Below are 17612 nucleotides of genomic sequence, written 5' to 3' on the forward strand. Positions count from 1 at the left end.
GCATTTTTTTTTTTTTTTTTTAGATGGAGTCTTGCTCTGTTGCCCAGGCTGGAATGCAGTGGTGTGATCTTGGATCACTGCAACCTCCGCCTCCCGGGTTCAAATGATTCTCCTGAGTAGCTGGGACTACAGGCGCATGACACCATGCCCAGCAAATTTTTGTATTTTTAGTAGAGACAGAGTTTCACTATGTTGGCCAGGATGGTCTCAATCTCTTGACCTCATGATCTGCCCGCCTGGACCTCCCAAAGTGCTGAGATTACAGGCATGAGCCACCGCACAATCTAGTTTCAAGGAGATGGTTAGTTTTTTAAATGTATAAACAATACAGTCTGTTTATATATTGGTAGGAATGATACAAAAGGGACAGAAAAAGTAACAATGCAGAAGAAAAAAGGAAACGTTGGCAGAGTGATGCATATATGCTTATTACATTTTTGCTTTCTCTGGCATGGGCTGTGATATGGGTGTAGATGTCTTGAACTTGGCGTAGGAGGGCACCAAATAGAGAACCCTGATCCAGAGGAAGAGTATAAACCCTAGCACTATTTCGTGTGACTGAGGCTGAGAAGCGAATCCAGCAGTGTTGTCTCTGAAGTGATGGTTAATGGATGCTCACAGCCATGATATCCAACACTAAATTCTCATTCTGTTGATTAGTGTTCAAGTGCCTCTCTAATATGCTTACTTCTTTATAAAGTCTGTTAAGCACAATGAGTTCACATTCCCAGTGCTTTAGAGCACTTCAAAAGAAGGGTCTTTCACCAAAGTTTGGCAGAAAGGATACTGGAAAGAACTGCCAGCATGATGATTTCTAAAATGACAGAGAATCCGGGAGCAGTGATGGAGCTAGAGGTGACAAGGGGGTAGCCAAGAATAAGGTTTGGGGAACCCCAGGATTCTCAGAATTACTTAGGAAAGGGACCAGACTTCTTGCAGTTATACAGGGTTGGAGCTTGGGGTATGATTATTTGTACATTGAAACAAACAGGAGGCTGGAAGACATAGAGACACGTCTTCTGGGTCTAGTGAAGGCCTCAACTGCATAGCCACTTGGAAGTCTGAGATGTCAGGGAAGGGTGTCCAAGAGTTCTGTTGTCATCAGGATTCTCAACCTTGAGAACAGGTCAAGAGGCCAGATGAGACTAGTTATATTTAGGTAGCATAGTTAGCAAAGAAGGGAAATACAGAAGATCACCACCCTGCATAGCTCCAGAAAATCAAGAAATCACCTGAAAGTAGAAGAGTAGCTGAGCTGAATTAATGTTTTATGATAAAAGCACCTCCAGTGTCCCCCACAAGCAGTTCATGAAAAGCTGCCGGAAATGTGTCCTAAGCTTTTTGAGAGAGACTCTGAAAACTGAGGAGTCATGATAAGCTTAATGTAACTGTGAACCTGACCTGCTTTCTTGAATGAGGGTGTGAACATACTGCAAGTGGGCAGGAATTTTCAGAGACATTAATTTTTAATCAATAAAGCGGCAGCTTTTTAGTCAACTACCCTCCGTAAATAAAGTATTATATTACAAACCTTATTCTTCAAATGATAAAACCAAATTTCACCAATGCTTATTTCCCCAAGACTGAGAATCCACTAATTGCCAGTCTGTTTAAAATCCAGAATTGCCTGGATCTCAGACCCATGATAGTCTCATAGTGTTATCCTTCCAACACAAACCAAAAGACAAGAATTATGTTTTAAATGAGAAAGAAAGTGACCCAAGGATAAATAGCAGAAAGTGTGTATTTGTTTGACTTTCTGCTTGATTTAAACGCTACGGTCTCCTTAAAGTGATAATGTTTCTGAACTACTATTGCAGGAAGGGCAGGGAATGGGGAAACAGAGAAATACGATGATAGAAGCAATTCCTTTCCCTTCCAACATAAGCCAGTATTGAACAGGAGCGGGGAGAGAGTGCAACAGAGAACTCAGTGCGATGGAAGTTTATTTCCTTCCTCTGTGGCCACAAACCATGTTGGAACTGAAGAGGCATCAGTAATGCAAGCCCCACCCAAGAAACATAGACCTTATTTTCACTTGCCCTGTTTTAACGTTTAATGGATTGAGATAGTTTTTAGTTTGCTTATTGGTTTGTTTGTGGAGCTTCCATGCCCCTTTACAAAAGTGATTTTGGTTCCCAAACCACATAATCAAGAGAAATAGACAAAATATAAAGTATATACATAAACTTGTGAATTAAAATATCAACCCCTTTTTATAGAAAAAATTTGCATTGTATATTCAAATTTTGCCTAACTGGAGATTTGTTACAATAGACAATAGACTATTTTATAAATCCTTAAGGAAAAGATTCACGCCTTTCCATCTTTGTATCTTTGTTGTTGCAGCACAGTTATCTGAGTGACTTTACATCAGACTGGCCCTTCCTTTCTCACTTCTAATTTTTAAAAATAACTGTAGAATGTGCTGGAAATGCAACCTTCAGAGATAAAGAAGAATCGGCTGAAACAGCCTAGGTTCTATTCTAGTCTTCTCATAGAAACAGGTTATCCTTCAGTGCTTTAGTCCAGCATATCATGTTGCGCCTTAGGGATAAACCCAAAGGTGGGCTGCTTTCTGGGGTCCTTCAGTTGCAGTGCAGGTGGGGAACCGGAAAATGAGTTTCCATCCACCTTGGGCAGCTTTTCTGAAACTTGGGGAACTAGCTCCTAATGTATCTTAGACTTTGGTTGTCCTTTAATGAGTATCGGTAAGTAATAAGCTCACTTTATGTAACTCATGGTGTGTTTTGTCTCGCCAGGCTCAGGCAAAGTAGTAAATGTGCAACCCAAGACACAGTGGGCTGAAGTGCTCAGACCCCTACTCCTGGTGGTTGGCACAGTAATGACCCTTTGCTATTTTACATCCTCCCTTGGGATTGGTAATCAGCAAACTTATTTTGCAATTGTCTAGCACACTGCCTATTTGTTGAGTGAATATTTGTTGAATGAATAAATACTATAAAAGCTTCTTTTTTACATTTGCCCTACAGCTAAGAGCCTGATTGCTTTGAGGCAGGTATTTTACCAATTTTCCCTCATTCCTCCCATCCTAATCCCTAAACCACCAACCTAATTTAGCTAAATAATCAAATCACAAGACTTTCTATCACATTGCATCTTAATTGCCCTGCAAATTATAAGTATTAAATAGATCATCAAAGATATTAGCATTTACTGTGTGGTTATACAGGATTTTCATCATTATGTGTTGTAAAAGAAACCAAAAGAGCGATAAGCAAATCATTCTTGATATAAACTAATGACTTGAAAATTATCTAATGTTAAAGAATTCAATGTTAAGAGTAGTCGTAAAAGCAGATTTTGTGTGTGAGGGGGTGTGCCTGCAGCCCAGATCTTATACTTGCTGGAGAAATTTTCACATGGAAAAAGAATTAAAAAAAAAAAAAAAAGACCTTTAAGAGACCAAAAAGGCTTATGATCTTATCCTACCCAGTGAGAAAGCTCTGTGTTTTTCAAAGACTTTTCAGTCTACCATTTCAGAAAGGTCTTGAAGAGCCCTCTAGGAAATTCTCTTTATTTAGACTTTTTTTAAACTCCTAAAACAGAAATCTCCAATATATTGACATATCTGGGTCAGAATATACCACCCAAAAAAGTAAAATTTCTTTACTATGATTTATGCCATCTTTTTTAAAAAATGTATACTACTATACAAATGTCTTTGCACATAGCTCATTAACTATTAAAGAGAATAAGTTATATCTGTAACTGCATATTCTTTCAGCGTATCTGTACTTCACATTTCCCTACTGACTGACATTAACTTTACAAACAGCATAGGCCTAGGCATCCTTGTATACATCTATGTGTATACACATCTTTTTTTTTTTTTCCCTTGAGACAGAGTCTCACTCTGTCACCCAGCTGGAGTGCAGTGCAGTGGTGCCATCTCGGTTCACTGCAACCTCTGACTCCTGGGTTCAAGTGATTCTCCTGCCTCAGTCTCCTGAGTAGCTGGGACTACAGGCACGTGCCACCACGCCCCACTAATTTTTTTTTTTTTTTTGGTATTTTTTGTAGAGACAGGGTTTCGCCATGTTAGCCAGGATGGTCTCCATCTCCTGACCTCGTGATATGTCTGCCTCAGACTCCCAGAGTGCTGGGATTACAGTCATGAACCACCATGCCTGGCCCGTGTATACATATCATAAATTGTATTAGGTTGCCAGATTGTTTTCTACTATGGATTTTGAAGAGTAGCACAATTCTGTATCTAAGCTGGATCATAATCTAGGATATCTGCCTCTGAAATTAATGAGAATTCTATAGTTACCAGGTTAGAATCTCATTTTATCCTTCAACCAGCTCTCTTGTTGACTCACAGTGTGCAAATAACTAGGAAAGATAATGTTATAGCTTCTAATCTTTAGATGAAAGTAAAAGTAATTAAAACTCACTTTTCATTTTATTTTAACCTAAGTACAATATCCATGAACCAAATCTTTAAACAATATAGCATTGTTACTTTCACTTATTAGTTGGGAATCATGATACATGACTCAATCACAACATACCTGGGAATGTGGTCATTGGAGTAGCTGTACATTTTATCTGAAAGATATTCAGAATAGACAAGTTAAAAGAAATGTTGACATACCTTTGTTAAATATTCTAAAGTGTGTTCCGAGGGGAGCTTAGCCTCAATGTCACTTAATATATTTGAACAAGGCTCTCAGGGCACTTCTGATTGGAGTAGGGTTAAAGATCTCTTGGGCCAATCAGATTTGCCTTTTACCAAATTACCAAGACAGAAAGATTTATATGATTTGAAGAAAAACCAGATCAACTTTCTTGGTAATTTGGGATGGAAACAGTGCAGCTTGGAGACAATGTACAGCCTGGATGCATGGCAGTTTTATGCACAGAAAACACTAAGTAGAGAGAACCGGAACCTTCCTTCCTGCCTCCCTTGTGGCTCCAGTCCATTGCAGGGCACGGCTGTACTTTCTGCCTTTGGGTTCCATGAAACACCTCTGCATTCTTGTAGTTTTTATCTTTGCCCATGTGGTTTGAATAGGCTTTTCTTCCTTACCAAAAATGAAAAAAATCAATAGGAGACTTTTCTTTTATCTATCTATCTATCTATCTATCTATCTATCTATCTATCTATATATCTATCTATCAATCATCTATCTGTATATCTACTTTTAACATTTCTTGGCATGAGTAACAACATAAAAATGATATTAAGGAAGTTGCTCTGATCATGATGCCATTTCATCCACATGGTACAAAGGAGTGGCAAGGAGAAATGAGTGTCCTAGAAAGAAGAGACCCGGAAAAAGTTGGAACACAGGCTCTAAAATTAAGCAAAACAGTAGAACAGTAGAAAAAAAAAGCTTATTTTTGGTCTGCCAGGGCAAGACTTACCAGAGATGTATTGTAGGACAACAAAACCACACATACAAAAAAAAAAAAAAAACTATGTGATGAATCTCAGTAAGCAACTCACTGTTAAACCTTGAATGAGGCTGTTCAAAGCCAAATAAAAGTATTTTTACCTCTAGGTTAAATATAAGAATTCAAAAGCTATTTAACAAATATAGTTTTAAGAATTTTTTTAATTGAAGGAAATAGATTAATAATGAATTATTGAGAAAAATTAAGGGATATTCAAGGTACAATCTTAAGATGAATATTATAGAAAATTATTATCCATTCATCAGTAAATTTTCTTTGCTGTTGAACTAGATGCACATACACAGTACAATGTTTATTATGTTTGAATGGCTTGTTTTTCAACCTGGCATTAAATAAAAACCAAAACTTTGCAAAAAAGCTATTCATGTAAAAATAAAGACCACTATTATCTAACTCTCTGACAATAACCACGAGAAAATAGTGACCAAATGATTGTCTTTCAACTTGAACATATGAAAACACTGTATTAGTAAGGAAATAGCAATAACATTTTCAAATAATTCAGTAAGTCACCAAACAAGTACAAAACTTATTTTAGTTAAATGTATGTGTAACAAAGTAGAGTTATTCTTCAGAGTTTATTAACTGTTAAAGAAACATCAGTGAAACAATTTATGAAAGTAATCATATTGCAGGATGAAATGGACATGTCAATGTGTTTGGAAGAACTCTGTGAAGGACTAAATGAGGGAAGATTTTGCAGATGCACTAAGCTGCTATGGGACCAAAAGTGATGAATGTATTCGACTTGGAATATGCCGGAAACATACTTCTAGCCCAGAGGAAATGTTCTACCATGAGCTGCATGTAAAAGATGCAGTTATTTTCAACTACTTTCATATTAGTCTTGTGAATACGAGTGTACACAAATGGTGGGAGAAGCCTAGAGAGGTCTAAAACATATTGCATAATAGGCACAAATTCGGCAAAATAAAAAAACCTGAGAAATGTAAATAATATCAATAAGCATATAAAGAAAAAATAGTTAATATAGACCAGGAAATTGTAAACTGATAAATAAGACATGACATAAAGTATATGTTGATTTTCTTCTATGTGAAGAAAATGTTTACACTCAGGCCACTAATTATTTTGCAGATTTGCCTGGAATTAAAGTAGATGCATAAGAATTTAGTCAAATGGTAGCCTGATGTATAATGGAACAAATCCAGGGTTAAGAATCAGAAGACATGGATTTGGTACCAGTTTTGGAATGCATTTGCCCTGTGACAACACGCAAATTACTTTAAAACTCTGGTCTCAATTTATCCACAAAGTAGGGACAATAATGCCTACATCACAGAGTACATGTCAGAGGTAAATGAAATAATTTCTGTAAAAAACATTTTTAATGGCAAAGTTTGTTATTAATATTATACATACATTCTAAATACATACTATATAACAAGCCAGAATTTAATTGCACTCATTTGAGTCAGGAAGTTTCATTGAACGAGTTAGTTGAAAACAGGCTGGTATTATTAAGATGGCATGATATTTTAAAGTTAAAAGATTTACAAGGAATGCTTGATTTGAAATGAAATTACTAAAATCTCACCTTTGACAAAAGAATAGTCACCAGTTGAGCATTAATTTGAAAGAAAAGGGAAAACATCAGCAAAAAATTTGAAAACAAAAGTGAAGAGAGTCATTGCTTAATAAGAATAGGAAAAAGTAGGTATAGAGTAAAAATAATTCCCCAAACAGCCTAATATTTTTAAAAGATAATGTGGACTTTTCAGTTGGAGGTGCTTGAAGTATGATCGCTGGTGCTGAGAAAGAATACTAGCGTAACACATAAAAACTAACTATGGCCAGGTGCAGTGGCTCATGCCTGTAAGTCCAGCACTTTGGGAGGCCGAGGTGGGCAGATCACGAGGTCAGGAGATCGAGACCATCCTGGCCAACATGGTGAAACCCCATTGCTACTAAAATACAAAAAGTTAGCTGGGCATGGTGTCATGCACCTGTAGTCCCAGCTACTCAGGAGGCTGAGGCAGGGGAATTGCTTGAATCCAGGAGGCAGAGGTTGCAGTGAGCTGAGATCGTGCCACTGCACCCCAGTCTGGGTGACAGAGCAAGAGTCTGTCTCAAATAAACAAACAAACAAACAAACAAACAAACAAACTATATAGAATGGAAATGTGCTGAATGTATTATCAGGAGGGGGAAAAAAAGAAAAAAAGTAAGGCAAAAAACTGTGTGGGAAAAAGGAAATAGAAGCAACCATATAAAGGATACAATATTATAATGTGATGTTTAGATGGAAGGAAAGGGACTAAACCAATTTGGGGGGAAAATAAAGAAAACAAGTAATGGACAAAGGGAACACCTGAAATGGGATTTAAGAAGTTCAAGGGCACCCCATTCCCTGCTACTCTTAGGATGCAAATGTATAATCTGCAGCTGAGCCATCAGTACTTGGGTAATTTTGTTTTGCAGTCCTTCCTAGAAGAAGGTTATAATCTCTTTAAATGAGCAGTATAAAAAGTTCTGAAGTTACAGCTAAGAATAAAAGCCAGCAAGCTCAGGCTCCTGAAAAGTTTGCTCTGTCATGAAGGCTCAAACGTTTATTTAAAAATAAGTGGCATGACTTAATTTAAAAGCTGCCTGGTGATTTCAATGACATTTAGCAAAGTAAAAAAAGTGTATGCTTTGCTGTAAAGCAATGAAGTGTGCAAGACTGTGCGTGGGAAGAACTAGGTGAGCTCTCATAATCCTCTCCGGTGATTCAGATGCAAACGCTTGTGGTCAGGTTTGTAGTTGAGAGGGTGCGATGCAAATATATTTGCTTTTATGTTTTTCCTCTTAGAGTGTTAACCCTCCTACGTACAAGAATAGACAACAGCACATAGTTTAAACTCCATAATAAAATTTCTCTGATGCATGTTCAATGTGAAGATGCCATAACTTCCTACTGATAGGACTTTCATGTATGACCAAACCATACGCTTGCTTAACCTTCTTTCCAAACCCGAGACGAAGAGTTGAACAAAGAATAGTTTTTGGATTTAAAGAAGCAAAAAGTTAATGCACTCCTATCAGAAAAAGAAACAAATATAATCCTCCTGAAGAACAGATCTGAACAAAGAGTCACATAAAAATGAAGGATTTATTTCAGGGAGAATGAGAGAACTCCATTTCAAAGCTTCTACCCAGCTGCTACAGAAAACATCAAGGGGAGGCTTATCTGGTCTATCTGATTGAATGTGCAGATATTGTATTGTTGCTGAAATGGAGATTTTCTTTTGAACGCTATTTATTATACCCGCAAAACTTATTCACTGACTAACCAAGGTGGAGTCAGATCTTGCAAGTTTCTTAGCCACAAAGAATAACACAAAGGTACAAACATAAAAAGTTACATGAGGCTAGATACAGGGGCATTGCATTCACAGCCCAAGTGGCAGAAAAGCTGCCCGATTCAATAGAACCTCTTTTGTTATAGTTTGTTTGTCCAAGAGAAATAAGGCAGGAAGGCGTCTTCAGAAAGACTGGGAAGGAACTGAACTGTTTGCAGAGCAGTTCTGAAATATATCTGAAATATCTGGGTTAGAAACAAAGATAGTTCTGTTTGTTCATATGGGATGAAAAGAATGGCAGAGCTATTACTAATACTTGGGAAAAGATGTTAGGAGAAATTCGGGCAAAGAGAAAGGGTGGAGGAGAGATAAGAACAAAGGACATTCTTAGCATTGATGAATACATCAATTGCACACCAATAAAATGCAAGTTCCAGTGTATGTTCCACCCAAGGAGGGCACATTACTGCTCAGATCAAAAGTTTTGTGATAAGCGAATGTTTAGAACCAATTCCATAAAACCCTACGGAAAACTCTCTGAAATGGCCTGAATGTGACTTACATGACCACAACAGTTAGTGCTAAAGCTCAGGGTATTGTACAGATTTGTTAAATAATATAGAGATGAGGAAAGTGAAGTTGGAGCTGGAGAGGACTTAGAGGGGCATAGGGATGGTGGGAGCAGCAAAGTAGCCAGAGAAACCAATGTTCACCAAAATAACAGATGTGAAAATTAAATGGGATGAGATGTAGCCATAGTAGATCCTTAATACTTATTTGTGGAAAGAGGGAAGGAAGCAACAGGGTCACCAGGTATGGTGACGGGCTGTGCCAGATCTAGGATTGACCTACTAAGTCCCCAGCACTATGGAAAGATTTTGTGTGTGTGTGTGTGTGTGTGTGTGTGTGTGTGTGTATGTGTGTGTGTGTGTATAATTCTTATAAGAACCCTAGGGTCTAGATGGTATTTTCTACATCTTGTAGATAAGGAAACTGAAACTCAGAGAAATTACGTTACCTGTACAAGATCTCCCAGCTAAATATTGAAGGCAGAGTTATAATTTACATCAGGTCTACTTCAAAGGTATACTATTAAAAACAATTGAGAGAAGCAAAATTTATTTAGAAAATACATCAATGAATGCAATTTATTGTTTGCTGTTTTCTTAAAAATGTTCTTTCCCATTACACTACTCTTAGGTAATAGAGCCATTTATGGCATGCCTGGGGCAGTAAGAGTTTGCACAATTGAAAAGAAAAAAATCTGTCATGAAATAGCAAGATGAATTTTGACAGAGTCCTGCTCTTTCACCCAGGCTGGAGTGTAGTGGCTCTATTTCAGCTCACTGCAACCTCTGCCTCCTGGGTTCAAGCAATTCTCCTGCCTCAGCCTCCCGAGTACCTGGGATTACAGGCGTGCACCACTATGCCTAGCTAATTTTTGTAATTTTCATCGAGATGGAGTGTCTCCATGTTGGCCAGGATGGTCTCGAACTCCTGACCTTAGGCGATCCACCTACCTCCACCTCCCAAAGTGCTAGGATTACAGGCGCTGCTTTTTTAACTACCAAAGGTGCTGCTTTTTAAAGTAAGCCTATTGTCTTTCTGCAGTGGTCAACTTACCATAATAAGCAACTACACAAAGGAGTTTGCATGGAGGCAAAAAGGTGTGGATGTGGGTAAATAAATCCCAATGCACAAACTACCAAAAATGAGAATTGTAAAACCTATTTACAATGAGTTGTAAAAGACTAATACAGCTGAATACTTCTGGGGCGGAAGTACTAGATTAGTGAAATTATACCAGTCTTGATCTTGATGATGTTGATAAAAAGTGGTTCTTAACATCCATAATTCAATGCAATCATATGACTGAAAAACTGACTATTTAGGTTGAAAGTAAATAGGTCACATTTGCTAGATAACTTTTAAGTTAGTCAAGTGAGCTCAAGGTAAACATGTCAGTGTCCACCTGTTACCTGGCCCCTCAGCAATCTTAAAAGGATTATCAATGGAATCAATGAAGGAGTGAGGTACTAATTCAGGTTACTGTTCTTGTCTTGGTTGTCACCTTAAATTATTTACTCTCTGTAGATCTCAATTCACATATTTTTTTGTAATTCAGACTATAATATTATCTGGATTTATAAGATATCTTCATGAAGAAGTTAAAATAGCCAGTTTGATATATAAAGCAAAGTACTACTCTGAGCTCATTTTTATCTATAAAAGAGGGATACTGTAGATGTTTGAATGGTGGGTCATTTACACATCTGACTTATAAAGTTTATGTTTATTTGAAAATATATTTGATTTTTAAAAGACTTACTGAAAGCATTGCTAATGAAAAAGGATTACTTGTCATTAAGTTTCACCTTAGCCGTAGAATTGATATAACAGAGATCCAAAAAGAGTGTTGGGTTTCTGGCTGAGGACAACTGGTCAACAATGTCAAAATAGGACGTGCTGGTAGAAACCTTTTGGGACAGAGAATTAGAAAAACTGGACACTTATCATTGATTTTGCTATTGAATAGATGTGTGGCTTCAGCTAGACCACTCCATTTTCGAGTACCTCTCATTTTATTTTCAAACCTGCATGACAATAATCCCTTCTTCATATTTTTATATTAGTATCATCAATGCTTAAGATATTTCTAAATGAAGTAAGGACATTTGCTGCAATCTGACCATTGTTCTAAATTAGCTCCATGCAATATTCCTTGGACACATGTATCTAAGTTAATTTTGTTAACTTAGTTTTATTTCATTTCCTCTGTTAAAAGGAAATCCATTTATCCTTTCTTTTCTTTTATTACCACTTAAATGTCCTGCCCCGAAGGTTTCTTGGTATTTACACATCTTCCAGGCTGGGCGTGGTTGCTCACACCTGTAATCTCAGTGTTTTGGGAGGCCAAGGCAGGAGGATGGCTTGAGAACAAGGGTAGGAGACCAGCCTGGGCAACACAGTGAGACTCCCATCTCTACAAAAAAATTCTGAAAATTAGCTGGGTGTGTTTGTACATGCCTGTAATTCTAGCTACTTGAGAGGCTGAGGCAAGAGGATTGCTTGAGTGCAGAAGTTTGAGGCTGCAGTGAGTTAATCAAGCCACTGCATTCCAGCCTGGGCGACAGAGCAAAATCCTGTCTCAAAAAAAAAAAAAAAAAAAAAAAAAATGATACCTTCCAGCAATAGTTGAACTTTCATTCTCCCATCCATCCATACGTATTCAACATGTAATGGATTCAGCATGGATCCATGCATGTTCAACGTGAATTGGATGCCTACAGCATACAAAGGCTGTGCCATCGGCTAGACTTTAGACCATTTCAGTTGTGGCATATGCAGATTGAAAGCCACGTGGTTAAAACTTATACCCAGCATGTTGAAAAAGCAAAGCTGACGGTGGCAGATACTCTTGACCTCTACTAGACTCTGGGAGTGTTTGACAGCAAGCCCATGGTTCAATCTATCCCTTTCCCAGTCGTCTTCTGACCCCGCTCCTGTGTGTTGCACTTGAGAATGCCTGACTGATCCTGAGGAGATTAAGTTGTCTTCAATGGAATCTTGAAGAGCTAGACTTCCCTGTGTTTATTTTGTATCAGAGAGAACCTTGATGGCTGCCCCAGCATAGACTACAATTTCATAGGGTTTTCAATTGGAGGAGGAAAAACATATTTACCAGGATAATCCCTTCCCACTCTACACCGTAAAGCAGAGTTCCTAAATTGGATAATTTTTTCACATTTCTAATATGATTGCATTCTTAAATAAAAGAACCCTTTGGGTGAGAAAAATTAGCAAATAGATTTTCTATAGATAAAAATATCCTGTTGAATGACATTTCATAACATTGTCTGCTTCCATAGGTTTTCCAGTGACTCCATAGTCTCCATTCAAGCAGGTACCATGTGAAATCTGTCAAAATGTCTTACCTTGTCGTCGCTTTTCCACATAGTGGGAAATATTGAAGATCAGTGATATAACCAAAGCCAAGCCCAGCAATGCCAGAAGTCCCCAGAGGAAAAAGGGGCACCCAGAGTTTCCTGGAAATTAAAATACACATACACATAATACAATAGCTGCTTACCCATTTGTTTTGGTCTGGCTATTGCCATGATTAAAGCTGTTGTGTTTATTCATAATGAAGGACACATTCTCTACCAGGAAAGAAATTAATATGCATAACTTTTTTCAGTTTTCAAAGTGGGTGTTGGTGTTAAGTCGCTGAATTCAGCATGGGCAAAAGGATTCAAGTTTCTCACATTTTGAATGTTTATGAAATAAACGACTTTTTTATGTAGCTACTACAAGGTGACAAGTGGTGACTGATCAAAAAACTTTTGTTCAAAAAGCAACAACATTCAAATTACCAAGAATTCTAATTTGCTATACTTTTCACCTTTCTTTAATCCTCAGACTATAACCATACATGCTTTTCTTATTTACAGAAAATTGCCTGTTCTCTTCCATTAATCTCAGTAGTATAGAATACGATGTGTTGGGATAAAACAATAATTCTGGAGCCCAGTTTTGTTAAGATTGGCCACAGGGAGCTTTTCTCATACTATGTAGAGCCCCATGAATGAAAAGTGGAAAGTTAATTACACTTCTCTTTCCCCTAGGCCTACACAGGGTCAGAATAATCAGTATTACTGTCTTCCACCCCCACATCTTGTCCCATTAAAAGGTCTTCAGGGGCAATGACACACATGGAGAGGTCATCTCCTATAACAGTGCCTCCTGGAATACCTCCTGAAGGACCTACCTGAGGCTGTTTTACAGTTAACTTTTTTTGTAAGTAGAAGTATACTCTAAGGTAATGATTAAAGCATAGTATAGTAAATACATAAACCAGTAATATAGTCATTTATTATCATTACCAATTATTCTGTACATAATTGTATGTGCTATACTTTTCTACAACTGACAGCACAGTAGGTTTGTTTACACCAGCATCACCATAAACATATGAGTAATGCATTGTACTATGACATCCCAACAGTTATGATGTCACTAAATGATAAACATTTTTCAACCCCATTATAATCTTATGGGACCACCATAAAATATGTGGTCAATCATCGACCAAAACACTGTTTTGTGTGTGTGTGTGTGTGTGTGTGTGTGTGTGTTTTGAGATGGAGTCTTGCTCTTTCACCCAGGCTGAAGTGCAGTGGCAGGATCTCGGCTCACTACAACCTCCATCTCCCAAGTTCAGGCAATTCTCCTGTCTCAGCCTCCCAAGTAGCTGGGACTACAGGCATGCACCACCACGCCCAGCTAATTTTTGTGTTTGTAGTAGAGACAGGGTTTCACCATGCTGGTCAGGTTGGTCTCGAACCCCTGACCTCAAGTGATCCACCCATCTCGGCCTCCCAAAGTGCTGGGATTACAGGCACGAGACATCGAGCCCAGCTGGACCAAAACATTGTTACATAGCACATGACTGTACATTGTACAATGACAATTATATAATATAACATAATATAGTATAGAACAACTTCCCTACAAACACATTTTATAATTAATTTATTAGAGTTGACCAGGGAGTCGCATTGGTTAAAATTAAGCATTTAATGGATGCAGTAATAATTTACCTTTGGCTAAATTGGACTTGTAACCCTGCTTTAGACATAGTGCAAGCTATAATTATTGCATCCAATTTCTATAGTATATACTTTGGGACCTTGTTCATTCACTCATCAAATGCTGAAAGGATGAGAAATTGATTTCGGAAAGATTATTTTGACCTTGCCTGTGTGAAACTACCTGGATCTACTCATATGGAAGTAAAATAGACTTTGATAATTTTCTATTCTGGGACATGTCCCAGTTATGTTTTCAAAATTTCTTAAGGGAATGTCAAGACTGCTTCCATCTCACCAACCATTAAAGCATACAATCTGCCTAAAATGGCAACAGAGAGTTGAACTTCATGTTGTAGTCAGAAAATAAAATTTAAAATTCTCTGTTGCTCTTTCTTATTTGCTTCAATTTTCCACATTTGGGCCTTTGTTCTCAGGACAAAATAAAACATGTTTTAAGAAAAAGAACCAGCCGTATGAAACTCTCCATTGAATACATTAATTTCAGGGATACTATGAACTGGAAGATATTATTTAATACATCCCATAGCATCTCAAATACAAAGGCCTGGGGATTTCCTTAAGAACTGGCACATTTTTGCTATTATGTCCCATGTGAATATTGTACTTGATCATCTGTCTGTCTTTGATACACAATCTACTTTAAGCAAATCTCCAGAACTTTATGACACTCATTTTTGTGAACTAATCATATCCCTTTTTCCTTATTTTCTCTTCACCTTGACTTATTGGGATATCTTTTATACTGTTACACTTATTTCTAATACCCCTTTTTCTGGGGGAGGGGTAAATAAATACATGGAAAATAATAATAAATCTCTAGCATTTACCACCCTTGGGAACACTAATAAAAATCAATCTCCTTTCTACTTAACATTTTTTCTTTCCATTTCCCATAACATGTAGCATTTAGTATATACTCAATACATAGTTATGGTTTGAATAAATAAAATATAGTACAATATAACCAATCATACTTCAAGGAAGTAAACAGAAAGCCCTAATCTTATTTTTTAAATTGCACTGAATCTAGCTATAAATCATCCAATCATTTGGACAAAATTATATTCCAAATAGAAGTTTTGCTTTCTCCTTTCCAATTAAAGAGAATTGAAATAGTTGTATTAGTCCATTAATTGCTATAAGAAGATAATTTGACTCTCAGCTACAAAGAAACAACCTAATCAATATCACAAGCCTGTATGCTACACTGAAAGCTTTTGGGAAAGTCCTAATAATTTTCATGAAATATGTCAGAGACACTAAGGCAAAAACTTGGGTCACACTGTACATTTCTTTAGGGTTGTGTTTTGTCATTTACTGTTAGAGTAAATTTGCCCCACACAACCACCTGGAGGCCTTTTAAAACACAATCTAAATTCTAATATTGGGGAGTAGTTTAGGTATGTGTGATGTAGTTTCACATGGTCTCTGGTTTCCTCTGCTTTTGGGGTCCATAATTCCTAAGACTTCTGTTTTCCAAGTTTTTAAAAATAGTATTATATACATTTTAAACAGGAAGATTTTTATTTAGAGGCTTTGTATTTTATGACATTCTTAATATCTTTCATGATTTTTTGATTGCCAACAATAAATACCCCCATTTCGAAAACCAATGCACACACATGAGAAGAGTAGACATAAGTAGATAATGGTGGAAATTTTCAACTTGAATTCAGGTCTGCATAAACGTACACACACTCACAGACACACACACACACTTTATATCTCCCCTTACCCAGTAATGCTAAATACACAGTATAAATATTTCCATGCTCTTGTGGGTATCTACTTAGTACCAACAGTGCCTCTTAGAATATTGGATGCATGAAGTGCTTAAAATTTTTTGCCCAACAAGTGTAACCTTTAGTATCAATATTCTTTAATTGTAACTACTTTCATTTGTATAGCTTTGATCAATTTTTAAAAACTCCCACACAATTTGAATTCAGCTGTTTACACTGTTAAAAAGCCAAAGGCTTTGAGAAATTATCAGAGAGGCAATGGCAGCTAGGAAAATCATGATTTAAGTTTCTCTCCAGCTTCCAACTACCAGGGGCTAATAGTGGTGGGTTTAATTATGAAACCTCTGACTCCCTTAAAGCCAACAGTAATTGGCAGGCACTGTCTTTGAAATTCACAATTTGCATGTGTTCTGGAAGGAAACCCAGCTAAGCAAATATAATGTCTTTCTGCTGGCAGATTTGATTTACACAGAAGCCTTTACTTAAACAATTAACAATAGGAAAAGCAATAAATATAATGCCTTAATTGTTTTTACTTCAGGCTGTCTTTAACTGAGACAAGTGTATGAGTTTATAGTATTATATTACAGCATATAGCTTCTCTTAATGGTTTTCCTTGGCTTGTAAACTCTGTCAGAGCAATGAACATCTCTTTGCATTCCATGAATGTGTAGATTTATTTTAGGCACCCAGAAATCTCAATAGCAATATTATGATCCCCATGGATCTACTTATAAAACAAGTTTTTCTTACCATGGTGGTGGTTGGTACTAAATAAGGCACATTCTTGATGATTTTTTGAATGTGACACATCATCACTACACCCACAATCCCAACCACTGCCCATCATCCCACAATAAAAGACATTTGAATCATGGATACTAGCACAGGAGGGGGCTCTCAAATCAGTTCCAGGCTTTCAAGTAAAATACCATGCTGTCTTTAATGCAAATCTGAAATCCACTGACTTTAAGTGTCTATTATGAACAGGGGGTTATTTGAGAAGTAAATGGTGTGTATTGGGGAGTGGGCTGTGATGGAGAAAGAGAAAATAGCAATATTAGCTTTGGATTACCTATTTTCAAACTGTGGAAAAGGGAATGAGAGTAGTCACTAGTTGTGTGGCTGGTTGTGTGCAAATCACTGAACCTCACTAAGACAATTGTAACCCTGGAGTTCATATCTTCATCTGTGTTACATTAAGGCTACCTCTTCCTAGCACATCATGTCCCCTCAATCAACACTTTACTTAATTTAATTGAAGAAAGTATAAATGTGAAAGTAAGGTGGAGGGCAGAAGAGAGTAAATTATGATACCTCCAATGCTAGAGTCTTCGTTGCTTCTGCAATTAAACTTTACCTGAGATTGGTAAACCTCAGAAATTCTACTGAGATTAAAGTGCTGCTGTAGATGAACCTGTCTTTCTCTGTATTTAGTGACTCCATTTATATGTGTACTTATTGTTTATTTGAGGAGAACCTTAGTAAGATCCTCTGAAGATGGCATGGTT

At 37.2% G+C, this 17612-nt stretch overlaps 1 protein-coding gene across 1 annotated transcript in view; it reads right to left on the reverse strand.

The window, feature by feature from the left end:
* The window catches only part of LOC113225236 (T-cell receptor-associated transmembrane adapter 1), a 33875-nt gene that overhangs the window by 13140 nt on the left and 3123 nt on the right, over positions 1-17612 (reverse strand). The window contains exons 2-3 of the mRNA XM_026456742.1: positions 12683-12793; positions 4539-4575 (exon numbers count right to left, since the gene is read on the reverse strand). Coding sequence (XP_026312527.1) covers positions 4539-4575; positions 12683-12793 — 148 coding nt within the window. The remainder of the gene's footprint in view (positions 1-4538; positions 4576-12682; positions 12794-17612) is intronic.

Source organism: Piliocolobus tephrosceles, unplaced genomic scaffold (assembly GCF_002776525.5).
Source record: "Piliocolobus tephrosceles isolate RC106 unplaced genomic scaffold, ASM277652v3 unscaffolded_19, whole genome shotgun sequence".
Lineage (NCBI taxonomy): Eukaryota > Metazoa > Chordata > Mammalia > Primates > Cercopithecidae > Piliocolobus > Piliocolobus tephrosceles.